Source organism: Echiichthys vipera (assembly GCF_963691815.1).
Source record: "Echiichthys vipera genome assembly, chromosome: 18".
Classification (NCBI taxonomy): Eukaryota; Metazoa; Chordata; class Actinopteri; order Perciformes; family Trachinidae; genus Echiichthys; species Echiichthys vipera.
Window position 1 is genome coordinate 16,359,153 of NC_139843.1, and position 22,301 is coordinate 16,381,453.

Consider the following 22,301-nt stretch of genomic DNA (forward strand, 5'->3'; position numbering starts at 1 on the left):
AACTTCTCTTACTCCCCGACTTCAACCATTACGCCTTCCAATGCTGTCAGTGACTTTTCTTGAAAGTCTTGAGGGCAATTTCATCATCAGTCTCATTCAGCTTTGTAATTTAGCCATGGCGTGTCTTTAACTTCCCTAACTCCCCTGACTCAAAGCTTCAAACACTCTGTCTGTTACAGCAGAGGTCTCTTGCTGTATCTGTATGATCTCTCTCTCTCTCTCTCTCTCTCTCTCTCTCTCTCTCTCTCTCTCTCTCTCTCTCTCTCTCTCTCTCTCTCTCTCTCTCTCTCTCTCTCTCTCTCTCTCTCTCTCTCTCTCTCTCTCTCTCTCTCTCTCTCTCTCTCTCTCTCTCTCTCTCTCTCTCTCTCTGACACACATGCACATACAGCATCTCTCTGTCGTACTCTCTCCACCTCCTCAATCTCTCCTTTGTTGTCCTGAGGGGGAGTCTTTGAAATGTAATCTGTGACCCTCTTTTATCTGCAAGGTGGGACGAGTGTACCCCCAGGCTGTCTACTTCCCTATCCGCACCCTCTACCTGACGCTCAAGATCGAGCAGAGGGAGCGCTACAAAAGTGGTAAGTAAACATGGTTGGCTGTAGTGTGTTACCTCTTGATTACACTCTGAACAAAGCTATTTAACTTCTAACAGTTGTTAACTGTAAAGAGAGACATACCTTTTGGGGGAAAAAATGTTTTTTATAACATATGGAATATGCTCTGTAACACATCTCCCAGTGTTACCATGGAATGCACAACTGTATATCTGTTCATCAAGCAACTGTACAAGTAACTTTTTTTTCTCCTGTTTGCTTTTCCAATCATGATTACCCCTCATGATTTTTCCTCTTTCCTTTCTGCCTCCTGATTTCCTTCTGTCACATCTCCCTCACCCTTCCTTCCCTCGTCTTACCCACTCTTCTTCCCCAGATGCATCTGGACAACAGCAGCCCAGTTCAGTGGGGGCCCAGTCTCACTCTGGGGCCTCAGACCCAGGGCCTATCCGGGCCACGGCCCCGATGTGGCGCTGCAGCCGGATCATGCACATGCAGCGGGAGCTTCACCCCACCTTGCTTTCCTCCTGGAGGGCATTGTGGACCAGATGGTGTGGTTCAGGGAGAACTGGCATGAAGAGGTGAGAAGAACAAAGGTGCTGGTTTCGTGTGTGTCCGACTTGGTCGCTACGTGTGTGTTTTCAGTGGATCAGATGGTGTGAAAATAATACAGCTGGTTGTGAGAATTTTAATCCATCTGTGCATATGTGTGAAAAGCAAGTTGGAGTGCTCATCGTGTGCGTGTGTGTCACACCACCTGGTCAACCAGATGACCCCCATCTCTCTGGTAGGCCGACACATCTGTTTAGTCTAAGGTGTTATCCTGAGTCTGTGAATAGGTCCTCACCATCTCCCATTCCCTGACTGAACTTGTGTTGCTATGAGCATATAAATAGCAGATTTTATTCAGGCAGAATTGCCATTTTCTTTCAAATAAAATATGTGATTTTTTTTTGGCTATTATTTCTCAAATCTCTTTTTGTTGAAGTGCATGTCAACTTAAATTAACAGCTCAGTAGGCAGCATTTTTTTCTCTTGCTAATTATGTTGATGTCAGCGCAAGAGGTAGGCCTGACACCATTGTCCAAACTGAGCTTGGTGCCTCTGCAAATTGTTTTAGTCGTGCTAGGCAGAATCCACGCAAGGTAGCTGGTCTGTGGGTGGAGAGTAAAACTGGGAGAAAGAGGCAGCAGGAGAGAAGACTGAGACAGGTGATGGATGGGTGCGGTGAGCGTGTAGGATGGGGAAAGGGATTTAGGGCCAGAAGTGTGTTGGTGTGTGTGTCTGTGTGATTATCTGTGATGGTTTGGGGCACTCAGCAGCAGCTGCAGGCTCTATGCCTCATTCCACTGGGCACCCAGGGGCAGAGGCATGCAATACTATGATCACCCTCCTTTTCTCCCTTTCTTTGGTTACTGTATGACATCACATCGCTGTACCTTTGTAATATGCAGTATTTTCCCGCAAAAAATTATAGATAAAAAAGTTATCCCTCTGAGTCATCACTTATGACTCACTACAAGTGTGTGGTGTTTTCTGTGTCTGCAGAGACCCTGTCCTCTGCCTGTATTTTCTCTTTCTTCTTATTTTGCTGTGTGTGGGATGTCATGGGTGTCAGCAAAGAGCCTCTAGGCCCCACGTGGGTTTTTAACCCCTAGCCAATAACTTTGAGGAGGGATGGCAGCCTGTTCTCATTCCCTGGTACCGCCACTTTGTCACGCCCCTCGACATCTGATAACGAATTACACCCAGAGTACAGCAGCTCCTCACAGCACAGTGAGGAGACTAGGAGCGAGGGGAAACTGAAGCACATAAAAACACACAGCGCTGTGTTGTGCGGATGTGTGCGTGTTTATTTGTGCTTTAGAACAAAACTGCCGTGAAGCAGACAGAAAATAAAGTTTTATTTCTCTGATTCACTGCTTTGTTCTCGCCAGCGCCACTCCCTGTTTTTATTCCCTCTACTTCGCTCGACCACCGTTGCACTTTCTCTCTTAATTAGCACTACTCCATACTCACTATTTCTCTTTCTTCCTCCTCTCTCTGCAGGTCTTGAGGCAGCTTCAACAGGGCCTGGCTAAATGCTACTCAGTGGCCTTTGAGAAGAGTGGTGCAGTGTCTGACGCCAAGATCACACCGCACACACTGAACTTTGTCAAGAAGCTTGTTAGCACCTTTGGTGTTGGCTTGGAGAACGTCTCTAATGTTTCCACCATGTTCTCCAGCGCTGCCTCTGAGTCGCTAGCCCGTCGGGCCCAGGCCACAGCACAGGACCCTGTTTTCCAGAAGATGAAGGGACAGTTCACAACAGGTCGGTTGGCTTTTCAAATAAACTCATACTGGCCTTTATAGACATAGAACAGCACAGAACAGACCCTTTCATTTTGAGGTTGTCCTTCGCAAACACCTGCCCCTCTGTCTCCTGTGTTTTCTTTTTGAACTTAGTTGTTTATTCACTTTAGTTTCATGGCTGTCAGCCATGTTAAGTTTTAGAATCGCTGCTTCACCTCTTTGCAACTTGAGGCGTAAGTTTTCAGGCCATCAAAAAAGCAGTTTTATGAGTATTTGAAAAGGTGCGACAATTGCCAAGGTAGCAAAACTAACAGCACCTCAGCCTCAGACATCAGCCACCTTTTAGTAAACAAGCATTCTCGTTACTGTATGTCTACACTAGTTTCAGTGATGACACAGGTGCCCAAGTGGCCTTTGTAGCAATATATTAAACCGGTTATATCTGGACACTTGTGCTGCTCATATCAGCTCTTTCAACCATATTGGCACTGGGCAACTTTGACTATTTTTATTGAAATGTAGTGTAAGCCCAGTTAGGTATCAGTTGTATTGTGTTTGGAGCTGGAAGTTGCACCTACAGTATTTATCCTCTTTGTCAGTGAACCACACATTGTTTACGGGTTTCTTGCTATACCAAAAGCGAATATAGCTCATAAAATACTGGAACATTGAGAGTACACTGCTCCTAAGGCTACTGCATAGAGATGGAAACCTTAACTCCCTTTCCTGTTATGTTGGTTTAAAACAATTGCAGACACCATTTAATTGGAAAGTATAATATAAATAAACAACCCTTGTTGGTGTGGTCATCAAGGTAGGATGATTTTATAACGGTACCTAAAATGAAGTCTGCTAGATTTATCCATGGCAAGTTTATAATGTTGGACTTTTATTGCCAACGTTCACCAGACTTGGATTTAATGGATGTTAGACATAACCTTCCAATGGGAGAGTAGAACTTTTACACTTGGGTCAAATGCCATGCTATCATTGAGGTGACCAACATTGTAGCATCTATTTTCAAATACCTGTTTAATCCTGAAACCTCAGAGAGTTCCTAATGGCACACTACTCTCTGAGGTGTTTCACACAGATTTAACATCAAAGTTTAGAAGCACAAATTCAGCGATATTTATGCAAAAATTCAGTTATATTCATGTGTATCCTTGTAAGGCAGTGTTTGTTCAGATTCATATGCAAGCACAGGCGGGTGCAGTTTAGCCATGGCCCCCTCTGAAACATTTTCTCCAATCAATCAAATCCCCTGTTTTTTGAAGCCACGTGTCTGTTTTTCTACATTACATAAGGGATCCGACCACAGTTCACTGGACTCTGTTTAAACAAGGACCGTCTGCAGCTTCCCCAGCTTTCAAAGAAACCTTTTTGCTTCCCCCTTTTCACTCCTATGGCCTGACTGCACATACATGTTCGCTGAATTACACTCACAGTAAACGGCCCAGTCTCTCCTTTTTATTGCATTTCCTCACAGCCACTCCTCCTCTTGCTCCTTTCCCCTCTGCTTTTCAGGCTCTCCTGTGCTTTTCCCCTCCACTGGTCCTAAGAGTGGCCAATAGAGCTAATATGTTTGGCCCTGGGATAGTAGAGGACAAGGACTGTGAGTGAATGAAAAGCAGCTCAGGGAAAAACGATCACCTGACTCAGAGAGAAAAGAGCCATTATAAGGGTGAGCTAGAGCTGACGAGCATAGATAATTACAGCAAGAGATGAGCAAATGGAAAACAATGGGAATGAAAGTCTGAAAGGAAACATGAAGACAGGTGTGTTTGCATTAACGAGCAAAAGCATGAGAAAGGCACGTGGACTAACTGAATGAACAACACAAACAAGAGCGAGCGAGACTCAGAGCTGATGAATCTTACCAGATGTTGCAGTGCCAGCTGTGCTCATGCAGCCAGGCATCACCAGGGCTTCTGCGTCGCAGGGTGCCTGCCGACCATCGCTACCCAGCTGTCCCCACAGCAACGTGGGAGCAGGGCTGACAGAGACTGAAACCACACAAGCCTTCCAGAGCGGAACAAACAGGGTTTACAGAGCTGCTGAGCAGCCAAGCTCCCATTCCCCGCACCACGTTAGTGGCTCACTCGCTTTCACAGGGTTTGTGGGCCGGAAAATATGGGTTTATGTGTGCACATATAACATTTGGCAGCAGGGAGGCATTCAAATCCAATTACGGTGAATGCTATTTGCATGAGTTACTGTTTTAGTGGTGGAACTGTTTCAGAGACTTTTGTGTCTTTCTGAACAAAATACACAAGTTTCCTGGCTTTTAATTCTGAGCCTATTTAGTAGTCATTTGCCGTGGTGAAATAGCATTTTGCAAAGTGAAATGTTACCCTGTATAATGCTATATAGTTATTTAAACCCCTCTTCCTTGTTACCCGCTGCTCTGAGGACCTCTGACACGTTTGAAACTTGAGCTTACCAATCAGACACAATAAAGTTGACTCCATCCCGCCCCGTGCATTAATACAATCCCACACTGAGTCAGGAATAGGGCAGTACATGAGGGAGTGATGGTAGCATATACAGAGGTGGCCCCCCTCCCAAGTGTGGATCTATAATTTGGTGCAAAAGTTCAGATCCTCTGCTGTGGCCTGTCAGGCAGTTCAGGTAGGGCAGAATATCAGCCCTGGTTTCAACACACAGGTCAGAGCACAGTCTTGCTTCTTTCCACACTACACTCTGTCGCTCAGCATCCTATTCCCCCAGCTATCTAACAGAACATAGGTCTAAGATGAGTTCAGGGGGACTGAAAATCACTTTCTTTCTTACTGGCGCCTCTGTATTTTCTCTCGAAAACTATCTACAGGTTTAATGTTGTCAAGCTATATAAACTATAATTAGAGCTCTAAGTAAGGTGAAACATTGCTTACTAATTGTTTCAGTTTGCTTTTCATACTTGACAACTTTTTAGAATATTTTTATGAGTTTTATCAACCTAATACCTGCATCTTATGTGCAGCCATCTCCAGATGTAAACAGCCAAAATGTTTTATATCTAATAAAGATGGAATGATATTACTTCATTGCTTCATGGCTTCGAAGGAGCATGTCTCGCTTTTTCTATTTGTAAGCATTATATACTTTTATGGTCCTGAATTGTTGTCGGGTTGCAATTCCTCAGGACTGTTTCAATTTTACCTCTGCTATCAAGGCAGGTGAATTGCAGGCAGACGGATAGCGAAATAGGCCCACTCCGAAAAGAACATTGGCTGTTTTAAAGGGCTTATTTAAAGTATTAGGAGGTCTCACTCTGGGAGAGATTGAACGGGTTTGAAATGGCAAGGCCTTGCAGTTTCATGGATTCATTATAACATGCAGCACAACAGGGTGTACTGAAATAGGAGAGGTAGGTGTGAGTGTGTGTGTGTGTCTGTGGGTGTGTGTCTGAGTTTGCGCGCGCATTCATGTTCCAGAGATGTCCTGGGGGCTTTACTCTAAAATGGAAAACCTGCCTTGCTCACTTCCCCTCCTTCCGTTGTTATTGCTGCAGCTCATCACAATACGTTATGTGCAATATGAGTTGTGACTTGAAACAGGAATTTAATACTTTAAGACTCTCATTTTTATAGCTCTAATTTAATCAGCTCCCAGCCTCCACCAGGGAGTTATAAGTCGATAGAGCAAACAGTTCTCCTTGTGCTGCTAGCCTGCAATGAATAACTTATCCATGAAGTTCCCTTAAGCAAGGCACTTCACCACACAGCTGGAGTGAAGTGGCCAACAGTGAGACACGAAATTTAGAACGGACATTTTCCAAATGTGAGTTTGTGTAACCACTGCCCTCCCCAAGGCCATCGCTGTGAAAAAAAAAGGTGTTATTAGTCCATGCTACTGTGTAAGTCACGGTAAAGCAAATGCCCAGACCTCACTTTAATTAACCATTTTTGGTTTCAAACAGCAACATTTGCATTTGATTCTATTTATTTCTGTTCAAATTTCCTTTATCATCTTTATCAACTGTGAGTACTATTCCTTGTGCATTGTGGCTTGCATGTGTTTTAACCTCCTAAAGTATTTTATTTGGTAAGGTTACTTAGAAACACATTGGTATTTATAGCACAGGTCTGGTAGCGTGTTGCTGCAGGGGAGGTTAAAGGTCAAACACACAAAAACACACCTGGGAGCTGCCCACTACTCTTACAGTCTTGTAATGTTGGCGGCTGAGAGCAGCTCCACTGTAACAGTCACGGGGGTTAGCTTCTTGCTGAAGGGCATTTTAAGGATGTTGATTAAGAGCGAGAAAGTGTATCACACTTGAATCCTCTATTCCTCTTTTTTCAGCTAACTTTAGAATCACTGCCAGTCAAAAGTATTTTCTTTTCTTAGCAGAACATTTTCAGTGAGCCATACCAGACTCTTCAAAGTGAAATAATTAATGGAATATAAGACAATGGCTGAGGTGATACAAAGATGTTTTTCAAAAACACTAGCAGTTGTACTGTACTTGTCTTAATGTCCTAATGTCTGTATGTTTTAACATCCTGCTATTGGTCCATGTCTTTTTGTAATGTTATTTTGCAACAACTTAATGAAAAAATCATTTTAAAAGACATATTTTTCGTGACAAGGAAAACCCAGTGGACACTGTAGTAACTTGAATATAATCCGACTCTTCACGCTAGTTTTCGCCTTCTGTCTCCCCCCTCAATCGATCTTTTGATATAAAATCCGCAAAATAAAATGACAAAAATTACCCACAAACCTGTAATGTACTCAGTCAATCACCGATATTAGTCCATTCGCCAAACTCTAGCCAACACTGCTGTCGAGTGACATTGTCAGTGAAGCGCAACCATGGTACTTAAAGTGCACATGTGCTGTAATATGACTGTAAAAGTCTTAATCTAAACACATAGACAGAGAGACGACCTAACAGGCTGTATGCAACGCTCCCAAATGAAGGAAAACATTGCATTAGGGACAAACTTAAGTGTGGAACTTTTGGCGTTTATTCAACCAGGCGCAGTGCTGTGAGGAGATTCTTGTTGTAACAATAACTTTTCTCTTCGCCCCTACCAGACTTTGACTTCAGCGTTCCGGGCTCCATGAAGCTTCACAATTTGATCTCCAAGTTAAAGAAGTGGATTAAGATCCTGGAGGCCAAGACCAAGCAGCTGCCCAAGTTCTTCCTCATTGAGGAGAAGTGTCGCTTCCTCAGCAACTTCTCCGCACAGACGGCCGAGGTGGAGATCCCCGGGGAGTTCCTAATGCCCAAACCTACGCACTATTACATCAAGATTGCAAGGTAAAGGATTCATTCACACAATACCCTCTCAGTTGAAAAATAACTTGGTTTTAAATGGCTGATGAATGCAAGTAATTTACCTGCTTCTGCTGCCTGTGGTTAAAATAGAAAATAACCAACAAATACACATGGAATTGTAGCCACATATCCTTCCTCTCGCATCATTTATCACTTCACTTCTGTCTCTGCACCTCTCTTTAGGTTCATGCCCAGAGTGGAAATTGTTCAGAAACACAATACAGCAGCACGTCGTCTCTATATCCGCGGCCACAATGGCAAGATCTACCCATACCTGGTGATGAATGATGCTTGTCTGACTGAGTCACGCCGAGAGGAGAGGGTCCTGCAGCTTCTCCGCCTCCTCAACCCCTGTCTGGAGAAGAGGAAGGAGACCACCAAGAGACACCTCTTCTTCACTGGTAGGACCAGGGATAATAGAGATGGTGCCTGTACGAGGTTAAAACAAAACCATAGGGACGAGGGATGAAATTTCACTAGAATTATGTTGTTGGTTTGTCATTTTATTCTCTTTTTTTTTTTTATGAGTGGTCACCTCTATCATTATCATCGCAAGTTTTTGATCAAGAAAATACTTTTTTTTTTTTTGACGTGTCACACACACACACACACACACACACACACACACACACACACACACACACACACACACACATACACCTACACCTACACATACACACACACACACACAATTTAATTTTGCTTTCAAGCGCAATTTCCTCTCCTGTCACCCTCATGTGGTTTGCCTCCGCCCAGATGTTTGCCCACTCCATTTATGCACTTGATTGGTTTGTTTAAGGGGAAATATGGACAGGGAATTCAAAAGTCCCTTCCAAACCATCTCCACCCAACTGGAATGGATGGTATTGATTTAATTTGGGGTTTGCTAGTATATGTAAATGTTTTGACTGCTTTCACTGGGCGACCCATGCACAGCCTTTTACCTCCTTTGACCTAGCTTGGTGCTGAGTGATGGCAAGTCTTCAGTGCAGCTGTTTCCTAACTCTGGAATATTTTAGTTGTATGTTTAGACCTGTGGTTTACACTGTGGTAAAACAGGCACTGTGTGCTATCAAGTGCAACCAAATGTTTACAGTTAGTTTGTCACTGACTCGGTTGTTTTCCCTTCTCTCTACCTCCTTTCCCTACTACTCTCTCCTCTCTGTTATTTTCCCCCCTCTGCTTCCCCCCCCTGTCTTCTGTCTCTCCCTCCCTCCCATCTCTCCAGTGCCCAGAGTGGTGGCAGTTTCACCTCAGATGCGGCTGGTAGAGGACAACCCTTCATCTCTGTCACTGGTGGAAATCTACAAACAGCGCTGTGCCAAAAAGGGCATCGAACATGACAACCCCATTTCCAGATATTATGATCGTCTGGCCACTGTGCAGGCCAGAGGCACACAGGCCAGCCACCAGGTATGTGATGAATGTGCAGCCATGTCACCTAGGAAGCATTTCAGCATGTGAAAGCTAGGCATGGGCACGAGTAACGTTTTTCCCAGATCGAGTAATTGCATGAATTACTAGAGGGGAAATTGATTTCTCAAAGAGGGAAATTGATTTTTACAATCTTCCATGTTCTAACAGCTAGCAAGCTTTTGATTATTGCGTCGCAGCAGCGTTTTTTTCTGTACAGTAAATAAGTTGAATATGCACAGAATGTATGGAGTGCCCCTATGTAATGTTTGAGATGGCTGGAAAATGATGTGCTCCTAGGTCGTCTACTTTTGGCCCCTGGTATAAGAAAATAGAATTGATATTGATAAGAATTGATATCTAACAATTACTATTGGCAGCTGTGTGTTCAGTAAAGTTAAGAGCAGACTATTGTGTTGAATAAAGTAGAACCTGAATGAGAAGCCTACCTAACCTCTACTCCTTTCTCTTGTCTACTACCAGGTCCTGCGGGACATCCTGAAAGAGGTGCAGGGGAACATGGTGCCTCGCAGCATGCTGAAGGAGTGGGCTCTTCACACCTTCCCTAATGCCACCGATTACTGGACCTTCCGGAAGATGTTCACCATCCAGCTGGCCCTCATAGGTCTGGCCGAGTTCATGCTCCACCTCAACAGGCTCAACCCCGAGATGCTGCAGATAGCACAGGTAGAAGAAACAACACACATACACAAACACAAGCAGAAACATGTCTGAGTCTCTGTCAAGGGCAAGCAACAGTCAAGTGACAGGGCCTAATTCAATAGATATACACTACATTAAGAGATCACCATTACACTCTCCATATCTGGCCGTATGAATTTCCATTCTCCCCCATGACATTCACGCTTGGCCTATCAGTCAGACAGCCCATGTCAACGCGAAAGGATGTTTTGACAGAACGTTATATTCAGTCCCTCCGCTCAACAGCTATCCGAGACGTTTCAATTTGAAGAGGCCGTGTTTTTGTGTGTGTGTGTGTGTGTGCGCGCGCGTATGCCTCTCACTCCATCCACATCCGTCTGCCGCTCAGGGTTTCCGCAGACAGCTTTCTCGAAGTCATTATTAAAGATGATTGTGTCAGTCGGCCACCCCACCCCTCTGATCCTAATCGGCCTTTGCTGACAGGCGTTCCTCTGGGCAGCTAAGCGCTGGTATTAAGCCCCCTCTCTGCCTGTTCCACTCCGCAGATCCCATTAGACACAGCAGGATTACGGTACGGAGAGCATACACGCACACAAACATTACACACAAACAGGGAGAGAGTGCAAGGATAGGACATCAGAGCCATACCATCGTGCCCTGCCTAAATGGAGACCTTACGTTCCTCCAAGTTAACATTCGAGTGGAGTGATGCTTCCAGCCATTTATAGAAAAAAAGTCACTGCTTGGTGACGTTCATTAGGGTGAAATTCAGTCTTAGATTTCATTCTTTTAATGATATTATTGCCTTATCCCATTCACACTGGCCCCGAAATGAAGCCATCGCTGGCCACTCATGGTGTTTAAGCATTCATAGCGCTCCCTCCACAGCCAACTGTCTGCGGGCTTATCTGAGCCTACTGGGGGCTGCGGGGGGCTACTGGTGTCTCAGTCCACTGCCTTGAGGCCCTCCGCTGGGGCCAAATGACAGTAGGGGAGGGAGCGAGAAAGAGAGAGAGGAATTTAGGAGAAGGAGGAAGTGAGGGAAAGAGGTGAGACAGGAGGAGAGGGAGCATGAGCTGGAATGAAATGCTCTGCTATAAAGCTGTCAGAGCCACTCACCTTTTCATATAAGGGAGCTTATCTTCCCCGGAATGGCGGCTCGTGTAGCGGCCCTCTCGCACATAAATGCAGGCTTAAAGATGAAAACTTGCCTGTATATATTTAAGTCAGCAGGGAGTAACGGGGAGTGGGGAGTGGGGTGAATTGAGGATTATAGATGTTGTGCTGCTGATAGTTTGACTTGTTACTGTGTCTTGGGCAGGCAGATCAATAACTGCAGCCATTTTGTTGGTGTGAGCTTGTTTTGCTGCTCCCTTAGCCTTTCCGAAAGAAGAGTTATTTTCTTGCAGGGCTCATGTGGTCTAAGGACTGTGGAGAACACAGCAGAAAGGAATATTTGTATATTGGTAGTGGTTATGAGCAGGTATCCCTGAACATTTTTTTATTTAAAATCACACACACTCGTTTGCGAGACTCGTGCTTGAACCTTTACCTTTACTCTGGGTTTCTAGGACACAGGAAAGCTAAACGTCTCCTACTTCCGCTTCGACATCAACGACGCCACGGGCGACCTGGACGCTAACCGCCCCGTTCCTTTCCGCCTGACGCCAAACATCTCAGAGTTCCTGACCACCATCGGCGTCTCCGGCCCACTCACCGCCTCTATGATCGCCGTGGCACGATGCTTCGCACAGCCAAACTTTAAGGTAACTTTTCTTACATTATTATGAATATCCAGTGTTTTCATACAAACTACATCGCAGAATAATATTTTATTTTACAGATGAATAAAAGGATTGCATATAGCATATGGTCAGAGGATGTTAGAATATTTCGCAGTTCATGTGAGAGATAGGGTTTTAACCATTGTTTAGATAGATTTTTTTATGTTTTTAGCTTTATTTTAGCATATATACAGAAAACGTCTGTAATGAACCAGTATGTGAAAGGGGTCACTCACACTTCCCCTCAGCTCTACAGAGAATGTTGGCATCCTCCAGCTCATGTTTTTTAAAGCCCACAACATTACTCTTTTGTTTCATTCTCTTCACCATCATTTCCAGATGCAGCTGGCTGCTGTTTTCAGAGAACACTGACTGTTACCTCCTCAGCACCAAACAGCAGAGAGGCAAAGTTAGAGACTAGGTGGTGAACATAGTGGAGAATTTAGCAGCTAAACAGCCAGACATTTCCTTCAGTAGTTGATTGAGAGTGAACATTATCTACTGTAGGTGATAATATAGCAGTGTTGTGTTTACAGCTGGAGTCTGTTGCAGGGTGGGCACAGAATTAGTTGTTGCATGTTTAAGAAACACATCTGTTGCAACCTTGTGAAAACATTCTTTACAATTTGTTAGTAATCATAAACCGTTAAATCACAGTGATGATATTGCATTTAAATGTTAAACTAAGTTCCCTTGAAAAATCACATTTTCTCAACTCGACCCAGACGACAGGAGTCTTGGCATGGTTTAAGGAGAAGTATATTTAAAGTGTGGAGTTCAAGTCTGCTGGCAGTATCAGTGAGCATATACATCATTCTGTCACGAGGACGCAGTGGTTTGTTTGTCGAATATAAGCTCCTGCAGAGTTTTCTCCAGATATTGTTTGGTGCTTCAACTTAAATCAACTCAAAGGAAGTTCAATCAAACAAAAATTGCAGTCAGAGGGGTTGTTGATGTATCTGCAGCGGGGCAGTAATGACAGGCGTGTGGTGTCTATGTTTAGGTCTGGCTCATACTTGAAGTCTGACTGATGCGGAGGGAGCGGGAAGATGCAAATAAACGAAACACTTGACAACGTTTACTAGTTCAGGGCGAGAGCCAGAGGCCACTGGTCAAAGAAAGTGGACGTTTCCAGGGAACACAACAAAACACAAAACAATCATCCACTCAAATATATTGAAGCCTGAAACCATGTGAACACTTTCGGTAAGGTAGGAAGGGAACGGTGTGTTCCTAGTTAAGTGATGATTGCTGGTGTCATGGCCCCATCGTGGTTTGGAGGGTTATGTATTTTAGTTCTGTGTCACCAAAATGAACCGCTAACAACACAGAGAGATTTCCTCAGGGATTATTGACACACCCTTAATTTGACTTGACAGCTTTGTTTTATGTGTGTGTCTGAGATTGGCAGTGACTTTATTTAAATGAGGTTTCATCATGTTTCATTGCTCTCATTCCCATGGCACTTTCAACACATGGCTTAAAGCAGTCTATACAGAAGACGGGTCTATTGTGTTTATATAAACAGAATTCCTTTGACACGTAATTGAGAACTTCAAATAGATTACGGAATTAGCCGGGAATCTCATGACAACAATCATGCAACTGCAATGTGTTAACACTTATATTATGTTGTTATACTACAGTGACATGAAAAGGTTCATACTCCACTTGTGTTTTTTTAAACTTAAGAAAGTACAATTAAAAGAGATCCGGGAAGTTTTTTTTTTTTAAGTATTAAAAGTTGTTGCCTGCGTTTCGACATCGGTCCAAAGATCTATGAAAATTATGCGACTGAGTCTAATGACATACAAAAAAAGGCCTGCGCCCTCCACCTGCTGCTGGTTTCAGTGGTTAACACAGTTGGATGTGGTTGACGTATTTTAAAAACACACTTTAGGAGGAAAAATAAACTTGAGGTTAAGTCTCACTGTTACACCATTTACTGCCACATAATTTACTGCTGCACATTGGATGTAATGAATGAATTCCAGAGGAAAATGAACCTAAGAGTGTCTGTCTCCACACCAACTCATCTGCGTTTGATGGTTATTTATTCGTGTTTTAGATTGAACTGCTGTGAAACATCAAAATAACGTTTAACTTCCCTCAATAAGCCAGGAAGCTGACAGCAAAACCTAACTTTGCTTTTAATGAAACAAAGAGAAAGGTTGGTTCATCCTAAAATAGTCATCCATTATTAGAGTACTTCCTCTTTGTTTTATGAATGAAGGCGACACAATGGTTATCCCTGCACACCCACCTCCAAAGTCCCTGTATTTACAGAAAGCCCTACTCTCCGATCTGGGACTTTTTGGGAGTGGTAAAATGTCCCCAGAACTTAATTTCAGGGTTTCTACGCAGTATGGAAAAGTATGGAATTTAATTTGAGTAATTTCCAGGTCTGGATAAGTATGGGAAAATGTCTGTGTTGTTTCCAGACTATTATCTCACTTTCTAAAATAAATTATAATAATATATACAAATAAAAACAAGTTTCCTAACGCAACATAGTTGTAGATGACATGAAACTAATTAAGCTGAATTGTCGGGTTACCATGGCTACCGCTCGTACTGCGATTCCATACGTGTTGTCTACATTTATTTCTGATTTATTTTATTCTGAGTATTTTATCTATTTATAAGTATGTTTTCTCCATCTAAATCCAGTGAAGTATAGACTTATGTTTTCTTTTGTAGTTCCTGGTTAATTGTAAATCCCTACTGTTACTGTCTGTAGTGTTACTGTGCAGTTTCACAGTTATTCATTTTAGCATTTAGCTTGAATAAAATGCTGTGCTTTAAACATGTCTCGGTTTGGAGTTCATTCACTTATGAGCTACAATATGTAGGTAAAAAATGTCTAACATACATAGTCAGAATTTAACATATGTTTTAAAAGTAGGATTTTAAAACCATTTTTTTTTTTTTTTTTTTACATTAAAAGCATTTAACAATTGGTATTCAGATGCCCTAAAAATCCCCTGAGAAGTCTGGAAATTTGCGTCTGAAAAAGTATGGGATTTTGAAATGGAAATTATTAGGAACCCTGTAATTAAGACCCTAGTCCCTGTGATCGAAACGCAGTGAGTTCCTCAAAACGTAAGATGTGTTTGATGTAAGATTTTCTTTTCCAAGGTCAATAATGAACTTCTACTGCAGTGTGTGGAAATTGTTTTCTTATTGTCAAATTAAATTAATAATGTAAATAAAGCAAATAAAGTTAAAATAAGTTTTAGTGTTTTTCAGATGTGTTGTCATCAGGATGGTATGGGAGAGACATTTTTGTGATGTAAAGTAATATTGTTGTCACCAGAGCATAAACGTATTCACTCTGAATCACAGCTAAGAATGTCTGGTGAAGTTGGGGAGGTGCCCATCACTTAACTGCGAAATGTCTCCACATATGCACACGTCATTTTATTGTTACACATCTGTACATGGATTCTTGAAACTTACAGCTCCACTTCCTCTGTCTCTGATAGGTGGACGGCATCCTGAAGGCAGTCCTGCGCGACGAGATCATCGCGTGGCACAAGAAGACGCAGGAGGACACGTCCATGCCTCTGTCCCCCGCCGGCCAACCGGAGAACATGGACTCCCAGCAGTTAGTCTCGTTGGTCCAGAAGGCTGTCACGGCCATCATGACCCGCCTCCATAACCTGGCTCAGTTCGAGGGAGGAGAGAGTAAGGTCAACACCCTGGTGGCCGCAGCGAACAGCCTGGACAATCTGTGTCGCATGGACCCGGCTTGGCACCCCTGGCTCTGAGAAATAAGGAGGGCGAGATGAGATGCTGGGAAAATGCGTTCTGACAAACACAGACTCTTCACTGTAACAGAAGCCTGGTGGACATGCTGGACTCTCTTGATCAAAGTACACTGAAATAGTTTGCTAAGTGGAATCAGGTGTAAACAAAGGCCCTGACTGTCACATTGATAGTCAGTCACATTGTCAGTATACATATAGTTATACCTGGACTGATAAAATCTTTTCTTTTTTTTTTATCAAACCACAATTTCTCCTTCAACCTATATTTATTTTTATAAACTAAATGACAGGGACTCTGTGATGCCAGTCGCCCTTTCTGACAAGGAGGCAGTATAAATATTTATGTAGGTATCATAATGAGCCATTCACTCAAGCTTAAGAGAAGAACGTTTTTAATTTTATTTAAGAGATGGGAAAATCTTCTGTTTGCTTCAGCTGTGTCTGTCACCTGCATCAAGAGCTCCCCCCCTTCTTTTCTATTCCTGCAGAATGAGGAATTTTGCGGCCCTGTGAAACAGATTATGCTCTTCAATGTTTTTATTAACATGTCACGACTATTCCAAAAGCCATTTTACTTTATACTTCTTTTGTCTTTCCATCTGCCCTGTTGTAATGTAACAAAGTAAAAACTTCAGGGCGAATTGACACTGTAATAAGCTAAAACACATGTAATGCAAGTATGTCTTTCCCAAGTGTATGCATATTGCTCCCCTTTTTTTTAAAGGTACGATGCTTTTTTTCAACAGAAGTCTTATCTCTTGCCTTGTAAATAAGCATTTTGTTTTAATAAAATGCTCTTTTATAATACAGATGCTGCCGTAGGCTCTTTTACAGTACCCCGCAGAGTTTCCCTTTCTTTAAGCTGTATCTTAGGATCATTTCAACCAATTCATCTCAAAAATGAGTTTCAACTTTGCTCACAATTACCATCAAGAAAACTGACAATTAGTTTTCCTCCTGAGTTGTTTTTTTTTCTTTCTCACCAGTTGTAAAACAGCAATAATACCCAGTTATCCCCATCTGTGCCTCACATCTACTGCATCACTGTCACAGTCATAATCACCCTGAAGGACGCACTCTTGGATATTATTGCGGTAATAACTCATGCTGTGAAATGACTCCAGACGAACCATTCTCTTGACATTAAAAAGTCTATTACCGTCATCTTTGCGGTTCACAGTTAGTAGACATTTATGAAGAGGCATTTTCAGCGCAGCAGTGTTGAATCAAAGTGCTCTTCTTTCTCGTGAAGCTACAATAACCTTGTGGTCATTCCCTCCCTCTGGTTAGAAAGTCCTGCGGAGGTGTGTTGAGGCGTTTCTCTCCTCCCCTGGTGTTTGATTAATGCGTGCCAGTAGATCTCCGAGTGGGCTGGCCCCGCTTGACTTATACACACTGTCAGCCAGCCCGCCCATACTCATAAACAAAGGTTATATCTCTGTTCGCCTCTATACAATCCACATACACAGCCTCTGCCTCTCAGCATGTTTCCACGCCATCTCTAACATTTCTCTTCCTCTCTGATCAACACACTGTTTTGTCTACAGTTGGTAGTTTCCAACATTAACATCCTAGTGTCATGAATTTTCTACTGCGGTGTTTTTATCAGTTGCTTAATTGTGCATGTGCAGGAAATACCTGCGGTATCTTTTCCACCTCGCATTTCTCTTAACTCTGGAAGTTCAGAATTTCACTTGTCTGGTTTCCTGAAAACACGCGTCCCATCACTCTACAACATTACACTGATTTTAGGTGTCATGTTTAGACATTATAAGATAATCCTTCATGTTCATGACTACAAATCATGCCTAGGGGGGTTAGTTAATTAATTACATCCTGTTGATGTCACCCTCCAGGTACATCATAATTAATGGAACAATGATTATGTTAAACAGGTATAACTTAACCATGCTAACATTGGCTAATGTGTCTGTTTACTAATGTCAGTTTTCTAGGTATTTGTGCATTTCCAAGTGATGAGCAAATTAAGCTTCATTTCACTATATGTAGCATTATTCTGGACCCACTAGATGGTGCTCTACAGTATGTCCACCAAAAGGTCATCACAATGAATGACCATTTGTTAAGCTTTTTACTTTAAAACAAAAGCACCATCTAGTGGGCACGGAAAACCTATAAAATGCTTCATGAAGCCTCATTTGCCCATCACTGGCATTTACCAGAGTACTGGACATCGACGTTTGCCATGATAACCCTGAACAAAAAGTGATTTTTGATAATAAAGTAGGTGGAGGTGCTGTATAAAGATCCTGAAAGTATCAAAACATTCAATCCACAGAGAAATACATCAGTCAGATATTCAGAAACTTTGACTTTAAAGTTGTACTCCATAAGATTTGAGATACGTTGTTTCTAGCGGCCTCTGTGGCGGTAAGATGTAATTGCAGATGTAAATCCATCTTGACATGTTCACGGTCACTGTTTGTGTTGACTTTTTTTTTCTTTTTTTTTGCTCTTTTGTAAACTTTATTGAAACATATCACCTCTCTACTTCCAGTCCGTTCCCTATATGTTCCCCTCTTACATCCACACACACACACACGTTCCTACTATACTTCTACCCTTACTAAAAGCCTGACTCAGAAGTTGGAGTTTCCGATGTCCGATTACAAGTGAAAGCAGCATAACCAACCGCTGTCAGCAGCACCACAAACATAGCAGCCTTTTTACATCTAGCCTGCGTATGTTGCCACAGACACGGATATTGGAATAATCAGCAAAAAAGGCCAATAGTTCTTGCGTGCTTTCATTAGTGGGTCATGTGATCAAGCACCATTGTTTTAACTCACTCTTTGATAGATATTAACCTAAAAGACAAATGAATAGATGTAAATCTTGCAAAGTACAACTTTAAACGAGCTGTCAGGACTTCTGTACAGCTGTGATGTTACAACTACACTATGCTCTTCATTCATTCCCTGCTTGCAATGACCGTGCAGAGAAGCTGAGAGCCCAGATGCAGAAGACCTGTAAATGGTGGTCTTAAAGAGACAGGCGCTAAAAACGGACGTTTCAGACGGAGTGTGAATACAGGTATATTCAGACAGACAATATGAGAAAAATAATGTGTTTTTGAACATTTAAGCATGTAAACATCTCTCTGATGTTGATTTGTAGCTCTCTGCAAACTAACAAAGCAACTTTTTTATATTGAAATATTTACTTTAATGCAGATGTGAACAACTTTGTGATCTGTTGTCTGAACAACACCTGTCTTTCTCACTTCTATCTCTCGACAACACGAGGAAGGCGCTCAACGTCAGTCCTAACTCTTATCATTTTACTGACTCGGCTGACCAGTTTGTTCCTGGATGCAATCACTTCCCCCAGAGTCACACTGGTATGTCTTGTCATGTCAAAGACCAAAGCGTGATGGAGGGATTTAGTTTCTTGGTGACTGGAGACACATCCAGTGTGTTTCTGTTCAGAGTCCTTTTGAATGATTGTGTTTGAAGTTGTGGGTGCCGTCTTTAGGAACAGGCATCCATTTCACGCCTCGGGTGTCTGTTCCGATTTGAGAGAGATTAGGTGAAATATGAAATCCACAAACACACATACACACACACACACACACATGCAGACCCCAGGAGGCATTGCTTGCCTCCTGGGGTCTTTTCTTGGCATCCTGTGACTGCAAACAGATAGAACAGGAGCAGAGAGGCCGCAGCAACCCTGCTGCCTCCTCCGTTTCGTTCCCCTTCTCTCCTCTTGATACGAGTGAAGTGAAGGTGAAGGCTTCACCACCCCTTGCCCCCACATCTCCCTCCCCCCTTCAGTAGCGTGAGACGAGCGGAGGTGATTGATGTGCTCCGCTGGGAGTGGAGGTTTAGAGCCTGGATCGTCATCAGCCATGGCACAGAGCAGAAATCTCAGAGGACCCACCAAAGCAGGAATAGATCCTGGCAGGACCAGATGATGAAATCTCCCCCCTCCAATGATCCTCATCCCCCTGAGGAGGATAGTTAAGGGGAGGAGGAGGAAGGAGGACGGGGACTTTTTCAGAAACGTTTTGTTTGTTTATTTGACAACTAAGCTGTCATATGTCTCATTCAGATACAGTGTAATGAAAACTTACAGTAGACATGCGAGCGCACAGATAAGTGCTTGTGACATTGAGCGTGCTGAATCCCCGACATGAATGATGCTGTAAAGAGAACAGAGGTGAAAAAACACTTTACCAATCCTAATCCACTTCTTCCTCTCTTCACAATTCATCATTCAAGACCGGGTTCTTGGTTTTTTCTTTTCTGTTTTCAAAGCCAGCATCCAATTATACATCACATTGTACCAGGCCTCGTAGGGGGAGACGCTTCTTTGTATCCTTATGTAAACAAACAGTATTAATCAAATAACGATTGTGTGTGGATCTCTAGTCTGAGGAAGCAGCACATCTCATATCTAGCAGCGGAGGATTTGTTTTGTTACTCAGCGAAAGAGTTCCATTAGGACTTCTAATGGCATTTCCACTCAGAGGAGTTGAGCTCATTAGTTTGGTGTCTAAAATCTGCCATTATGATTTTAATTGCCCAAGCTGTACACAGCAGTATGGGAAAGCAATCAAAGTCACTCTTTTTTTTTCTTGGTTGACAGTGATGCAGCAGCACATCAACAGCTAACATAAAATATGTTCTGGTACACTTCGTATAGATGGACAGTACAGGGGCTTTGAGTGAAAAGTGCTTAAGTGACAATTTCAAAACTTTAAATGAGCTGATATTGCATTCAAATCCTGATGGAAGACGTCTTTTTTTAATGAGCAAAACTGATTAAATAACATATGACTTCATGGGTTGTAATGCTCCAGTTGCACAGCAGGGAACTTTCTGTTCAAAGCTGCAACTCAAACCTTAAAGGAACAGTTTTACATTTAGAACTACAGCTATTGTCAAGCTCAGGACAGGAGCGTACCTACTGTATGTTCCCTGCTTTGCTTGTGACTGGGGAACATCAGACCCTTTTTAAATAGAGTCTGATGTTCCCCGCTTTTCACAGAAAGAGTCCTATGTTCCCCTGTCTGTTACTTTTTCAGTGCCAAATCCCATGGTAAATAGGCCTATGCAGACCCTAACGCTACCCCCTAACCCTGACCCTAACCGTAACCCCCTAACCCTAACAAAATGCTGAATTAAATCCACGAAGGCAGAGGCTTATTCGACTAGCGGGGAAAAGGTCCCTGGGCGGGGAACATAGGGATGGCAATGATTTAGCCTCTGGGGGAAACAGCCAATATCAATATCAACTTCAGATGCTAGAATGGCATTGGAGTTAACGGACAATGTCTCTATAAACGGATATCTGTATATGAATTCAGATGAATACATTGAAAAAAAAAGCTAATAAATACCTAAATTGTGGTTGGATGATAGCCGATGAGTTCTGAGACTGCATTTCAGCCAATGCGTTCCACCTCTTTCACTTTTTACACCGTTTACCTACATGCAGCCAAAGCCTGCTCAAACATGATTGGTAAATACTACTCAGAGTAACATTTGTATGCAGATATGTGTTTATTGCAAACAGATTAGCAGAATAAAATGATAACATCAATAGGACTCTCATATCTGTAAAAATAAGGCCACAGCCAGCAGGTGGTTAGCTTAGCTTAGCATAACAGCAAAACCAAATTGCCTATTAGCACCTCTAAAGTGCACAACTTTTTTTTAGAAATATTTGAATCATTTGACCCTAACATAAACCTACTGTATATGATTGTCACATCATCCAGGAGACTCTTGTGTTCGTATGTTAACTTAGCTAATAACTATTGAAAATACACAACACTTAAAAACATATCCCACTTAAAAACCCCAGTACGACACCCTGGGTTGATGATGTCATCACATAGTTAAAATGAACTGACAACAACATCATTCTCCTTCATTGCATTGTTGTTTATTGCCTGTTGGCAACATCAGCTGTACCGGAGTGTGGAGCAGTGGAGCGTGATTAATTATGGAGTACTCTTGGCACTGAATACCATGCTGAAGTGGTATTAGTGTAAGTGTGTAGGAAGTGTTGGTTAAAGGGTATTTCACAAAGCATTTTTAAACATGAGATACACACTACTTTGTCTTGTAGTCAAGCGTTTTCTCTATATTGTTAGTGCGATATACTCTCTGTAAGAGGGTTGTAGGTGAACAGAGAGAAGAGCGTAGCTTTGGAGAAAACATTAAACTGAGCTCAGAGTACTGACTAGAACAGAAATAAAGCTGAACTCTGTTTTAGTACTGTGCAGCAGCACACCATGCTTTGATTCTACATACTGCACTCTAACATCATCCTTTCCGTTCTTGAGTTTCTCCTAACTAGGGTCTACATCCAGCCTGAATCAAACGTTCTAACCACGTGAGTGGCTGGCTGAGTGGTGTTCACATGATTCTTGATGTCGAACAGTATTTAGCACATCACAGTGCATCAGAAATCAATTCCTGTGCGGTAGGGCTCGGTGAGAACCTTTCTGCTCCTGCTGCATGCATTGATCCAGGGCTACGTATCTGAAAAAGTGCTGGCTGCTGTC

The 22,301-nt window shown here is 42.7% G+C and overlaps 1 protein-coding gene across 1 annotated transcript in view; it reads left to right on the forward strand.

The window, feature by feature from the left end:
• The window catches only part of trrap (transformation/transcription domain-associated protein), a gene marked incomplete at its 5' end in the record, with an annotated part of 80,390 nt that extends 64,065 nt beyond the window's left edge, over window positions 1-16,325 (forward strand). The window contains 10 exon segments of the mRNA XM_083933385.1: window positions 488-578; window positions 931-1,077; window positions 1,080-1,135; window positions 2,604-2,865; window positions 7,890-8,115; window positions 8,317-8,534; window positions 9,362-9,546; window positions 10,030-10,233; window positions 11,781-11,975; window positions 15,479-16,325. Of these exon segments, the coding sequence (XP_083789511.1) occupies window positions 488-578; window positions 931-1,077; window positions 1,080-1,135; window positions 2,604-2,865; window positions 7,890-8,115; window positions 8,317-8,534; window positions 9,362-9,546; window positions 10,030-10,233; window positions 11,781-11,975; window positions 15,479-15,763 (1,869 nt within the window). The 3' untranslated portion in view covers window positions 15,764-16,325.
• Between the last annotated feature and the right edge of the window lie 5,976 nt (window positions 16,326-22,301).